Raw genomic sequence first — 5,619 nt, forward strand, 5'->3', positions numbered from 1 at the left:
CAAGTGCATTTTAAAATTAAGGGAAAAATGAGAATTTATGAGTTTTACAGGATGCGATCACTTGTTATGCTGTACATTACAATAGCTGCATCACTTGGTGTTTCCGCTATTCACATCGTCCAGAGAAACTATGAATTTTCAGAGAAACTTCCTTTCGACACATCAAATGCGATTGTTCGGTCGATTTCTATTGTTTGGATGCACTTGGCTAATATTACGTACCAGACAACGAATGTAGTCACTGAGATGTTTCATTATGGAACATTGACGATTTTGTCAATGGAATTTAGAATTTTGGCTTATAATTTTGAGAATTTGGGGGTAAATCGAGTAGCTAAGTCATCAGCAAATGGCACAGAACCTTCAACATCCAAAACCAGCAAAAGATCAGCACAAATTAAGCTAGAAAACCTAAAGCCACTCATCGATAAGCACAATGAATTATTTGAGATTCGTGACAATTTATGGGATGTCCACAACTCATCATTTCACATCAGATTCATTTTGTCATCAGTCCAGTTATGCTTTCTAGCATTTCAAATTACAGTCAGGGATGATGGACGATTCTTCCACATTTCAGAACTAATTAAGAATGTATTTAACATTTTCTTTCAATGCTACTTCGGGCAAATGTTAAAAGATGCAGGATTGAATGTAGCAACAGCAGTTGAACGCATTGAATGGGAAAATATCAAGGACCTTAAAGTAAGACGATCACTTTTGATGATCATCAGGAGATCCCAAAAGTCAATAGGTTTAAAAATATTTAATACTTATGAAATCACGGTTGAGCAGTTCACGACAATCTTGACGTCAGCATATTCATATTATACATTGTGTCTTCATGTATTTAATTAATTATTAAAAAATATGTGTGAAAATGTACATCTGAATTATAATAATATTAAAAATAGGGATAATGAATATAAATTACAACTTTTTTGTCTTGAATACTCAGTTTTGTGTCAAAAATCGACATGAATGCAATATCTTCATATATTTGGTCCAAAATTTCACTTATTGACTTCATTACTGACACATCAATTTATGAGAATCAGCAGACATTTCAGCAAAAATGGAAGTGGACAGTGAGACGTGTCGTGTGCTACTTCTGTATTACTATTATGGTTGTATACTTCATCATACCAATGTTCATCATGTTCGGAAAGCCTTTCAAAATCAGCCATTTTACTATCGGATTCATGAGTATGATCCACAACTGCACTGCCATCGCCAAATGCTTAACAATTATGCTCAATAGAAAGGAACTTCACAAAGCTTTTATGATTGTGGAACCGGCATTTTGTGCAAAAGGACTAAAAACCTTAAAAATCAGGAAGATCGTAAGGATTTTCTCAATGTATCAGAACTACTCAGTTATTGCTTTTGGTGTCACAAGCTTATTGTTCATCTCAGTCGTGATTAGTCGCGCATTGACTAATAAGATTGATTTTATTGGAAATTATCCGTTGGACACAGAAAATCCAGTAGTATATCTAATGGCAGTAATATTCACAATGTTCGTTCCTTTTATATATTTCTTCGTGAACACCGTCACTGACGTCCTTATTTATGGATTGATCACCAATTTGTCAGTTGAATTTAACATTTTGGCTTATAAATTTGAGTATTTAAAGGATGAAATTAACAAGAAACGGAATAGACAGCTAATTGTAGCACAGAGACGTCTGAAAAACACAAAGCAACGAAATGGCAAGCGAGTGACTTTTAAGCAGGAAGACAGCATAGCGGGACATCGATCATCAAAATTCCAGACTTCAACAATCAACTCACAGACATCAAATTCAAGTTCCAACTCAATACAGTTCCCTTTAGAAATTGATGACCTAAAACCCCTAATAGTCAGGCACAACCAGCTATTCGAATGCCACAGGATACTAGATAAGACATTCAGACACATTTTCCTCCTAAATTTCATCATAGCTGTGCTGCTTCTTTGTTTGGTCGCATTTCAAATCACAATCATTAGTGACGATCGGACATTCTCGATTGACATCCTAATCAGAGACTTGCTTAAAATTTTCTTTCAGTGCTACTTCGGGCAAATGATTAAGGATGCTAGTGAGAGTGTACTGGAAGGAATTGAAGCGATTTTGTTTGATAATCTTGAAGATCGAGATGTGTCGATGTCAATTTTGCTGATTTTAAAGAGATCACACAGGTTGACAACATTTCGAGTCCTTAAATCATCGGAAATAACATTGGAACTGTTTGCTACAATTTTGGCAAAGGCTTATTCTTATTATACATTTTGTTTGCGTATTTATGGACGGAATTAATTAGGGAATGAACGTGTTTTTGGGGAATGTTCGACAATTATGGATTATGGGTATACGGAAATATGGGTTCATGATTTTGTTGCAAGGCATTACGGTGGGGCAGAAGTGGATTTATGTGATTCCCGAACGTTCTTTTAAGAGCAGAGTCATCTAACAGGAACGCTACTAAACATGCTCAAATAGTAAATTTAACAGCTATTAAGAATATGATCGGAAAGCACATTGCGTAGTAATGGCCGAAAACCTGATGTCAGACCGACTTGACTTTGGCCTGAGGCTGGATTTCATCAAATTGTGTCTGGACCAAGAGCTATAAATAAGATCCAAACCAGCTACAACATTTGCTCCAACGTGTGTTTAGATTTCCATGGCGTGTGCCTTCCAAGAAGCTCATTGTCTGCTAAAGGTGAGACCTTGGCTTGTTCTGTACACCCTCAAATTATCACAAACTATAACAATAATAACTCTAAATGTCATATTTCCTATTTAAAAATGTATAAAGCATAACAAAAACGAATATAATTAAGAACTTAGAACTTAGAAAATAATATAATTAAATCTGTCATTATTGTCAGCATATAGTGATAATTAAAAGTGTTCTTAAATATCAAAGTTTTAATTAGTTTCAAAAAATATATTTATTCTTTATTCATATTTCAACCGGAGTAGATTTCCGCTTCTATAACTTTATTGAATTTGTTTAGAACATTCTATTCAGAATAGCATAAATAGATTAACCCGAACAGTACAATGTGTTCGGTGAGGAACTATCAAGCCACTATAGAAGAGGAAAGTGGAGAGGTTTCATAGACAGCATCATCATTGCTGATTTAGACCCAATATTATGATGAAAATTGTTGTTCACCGCATTGTACTTACTTACTTCCTTGGCAAGGGCAAACTGCTGGATTCGTCGGAAGGATTTCAGCCAGTGACTAATTCCCAGATTTTTGCAGCATCGATCAAAAATCTTGCAAAATTCCGGCAAAAGACCGGTGTTACTCTGTTTTGTTGCTGGCTCCGGCATCATTAGAGTCAACCCAATGGTATGCAAGAGTGACACCGATCTGGTGCCTAATTTTTAATCGATTAGTCGACTGGTGCTATTCGGGTATCCCGAAATGCACTCGACATAGAAATGGTCGAAAATCCAGCTCCAAGCCAATTTGAATCTAGCTTGAGCTGAATTTCTACGAATCTACCTTGAGATCAGAACAATGCAGGCCTAGGACTTTCCTTTCGTCCATTTCTACATCATGCGCTATTCGGTAATATTTTATTTATCAATGCCATCTTATCGGCTGTAGCTACCTTATAATTAACTTCATCGTCATACTTTTCACACATATTTTTTAACCCAGAATGTCTGTATTCTTCTGTCAAGCCGGTAGTGAATTATGAAAAGAAGTATTTTAATCGCCAATGGATATATGTGGAAATATCTTCAACTTGACTTCATCTTAAGTCACAATGGCTTCAAGAATCAACGAACAGTGAAAAATAAAATCAAATTTTTACTGAAAATAATCACTTGTAATTTGCACATATCCAACATGCTGCTATTTGGACTAATCTATGGATCATGGATGTTTGACTCTCCATTTAATGCTGAACATTTCATCTTTGGATTCTTTGCATTTTCACAGCAAGGCTCAGGAGTGCTTAAATGTTTGAATTTTTATGGAAAAAGGAGGAAAATTTTGAAGTTCTTAACATCAATGCCGCAGGATTACGACAGGAACGACCAGGAAAAATTCAATGTCAAGCGACAAATGTATGTCTACGGACTGTACAAAAGCAGATCAATGTGGATGTTTTACCTCACGATTTTTCTATCATTATGTGCCACTGCTGCTCATCTTTACTATAAAAATTATGAATTCTCAAAGAAGCTTCCGTTTGACACATCTCACATGGCAGTTCACTTAATGACTGTATTTTGGATGAACTTGGCACACATTACTTATCAGATATCAAATGTAGTCATTGAGATCTTTCAGTATGGACTCATGACAATCCTGTCAATGGAATTTAGAATTTTAGCTTATAAATTTGAGAATTTAAAGTCACTGATTGAGGAGAAAAATGAGATTGAAGTGAAAATTAAGCAAGTTTTCCCATCCGAGCCATCAACCTCAAACAACATTAATCAACCAAAAAAGCGATCAGCACTAATCAGACTTCAAGACATCAAGCCACTTGTTGACAAGCACAATGAACTCTTTGAATTCCGCAATCTCTTACAGGATATCCTCAGTCTATCATTGCACCTTAGATTCATTTTATCGTCATTCCAGTTATGCTTCCTGGCATTTCAAATCACAAAAAGTAAAGAAAAGTATCTGTTTGTAGCTGAAATGGTCAAAAATTTACTCAACATATTCTTTCAATGTTACTTCGGTCAAATGTTAAAGGATTCAGGACATAGCATTGCAAAAGCAATTGAACGCATGGAATGGGAGAATATCAAGGACCTTAAAGTAAGACGATCACTTTTGATGATCATCAGGAGATCCCAAAAGTCAATAGCTTTACGAATCATCAATACTTATGAAATCACGGTTGAGCAGTTCACAACAATATTGGCGTCAGCATACTCATATTATACATTGTGTCTGGAAGTTTTTTAATTAAAATATATGTGAAAATGTACAGCTGAATTAAAATAATGTTACTAGGGATATTGAAAATGATGATGAATTTTTAATTTAGTTATATTATGAAATGAGGTTTTTATAGGCTTATAAAACGTCGAGTTGAGGGAGGATTTGAAAAACTGATGATGCAAACTTTCAAAAATCACTCTTCACAGCTGTCAAAGGACATGATTTATTTGACTAATTGTATGTTTAGTTCTAAAGACTAGACTAATGTCGTCTAAATATGAATTGTCGTTGTTTGAGCTATACCCCGAATAGAACAAGTTGGTTATTCGATCTGTAGTCCGACACCAGGTCAGATTGACTCCTAAATAGCAGATGACGGATTTAAATCGTAGTCGATACCAAGCTAGAGTCTCGTAGATAGCTAGAGACACGTTAAATGATTTATTCTGTTTAGGGACATACAACTAGTTGGTTGTGATTCATTTAGCCGCTTTCTGCCGAAATATTCGACAGATTTTAGAGTTTTCTGACGTTTTAGGCACTTGAACTTAACTTTTTGCCAATTTATTATAAATGACGTATTGTCGATATGGTCCCAATTGGGTATTGCTGTATGAACGTGAATTAATACTTTATTGATACAGACTTATTTCAGAGATAAATTCCAACAAAAGGAATTAAAATTGTTTAATGAATTCCAATTCTTCTTTTAG

General features: G+C 35.0%; 1 protein-coding gene across 1 annotated transcript; it reads left to right on the plus strand.

The window, feature by feature from the left end:
- The first annotated feature begins 4,213 nt into the window (after window positions 1-4,213).
- LOC139099058 (odorant receptor 85c-like) lies at window positions 4,214-4,930 on the plus strand. Its single transcript, XM_070651456.1, has one exon. The coding sequence runs from the start codon at window positions 4,214-4,216 to the stop codon at window positions 4,928-4,930; it is 717 nt and encodes a 238-aa protein (XP_070507557.1).
- The last annotated feature ends 689 nt before the right edge of the window (window positions 4,931-5,619 follow it).

The sequence above is a fragment of the Chironomus tepperi genome, unplaced genomic scaffold (genome assembly GCF_022539635.2).
Source record: "Chironomus tepperi strain 1889 unplaced genomic scaffold, CSIRO-AGI_Ctep_v1 contig_461, whole genome shotgun sequence".
Taxonomy (NCBI): Eukaryota; Metazoa; Arthropoda; class Insecta; order Diptera; family Chironomidae; genus Chironomus; species Chironomus tepperi.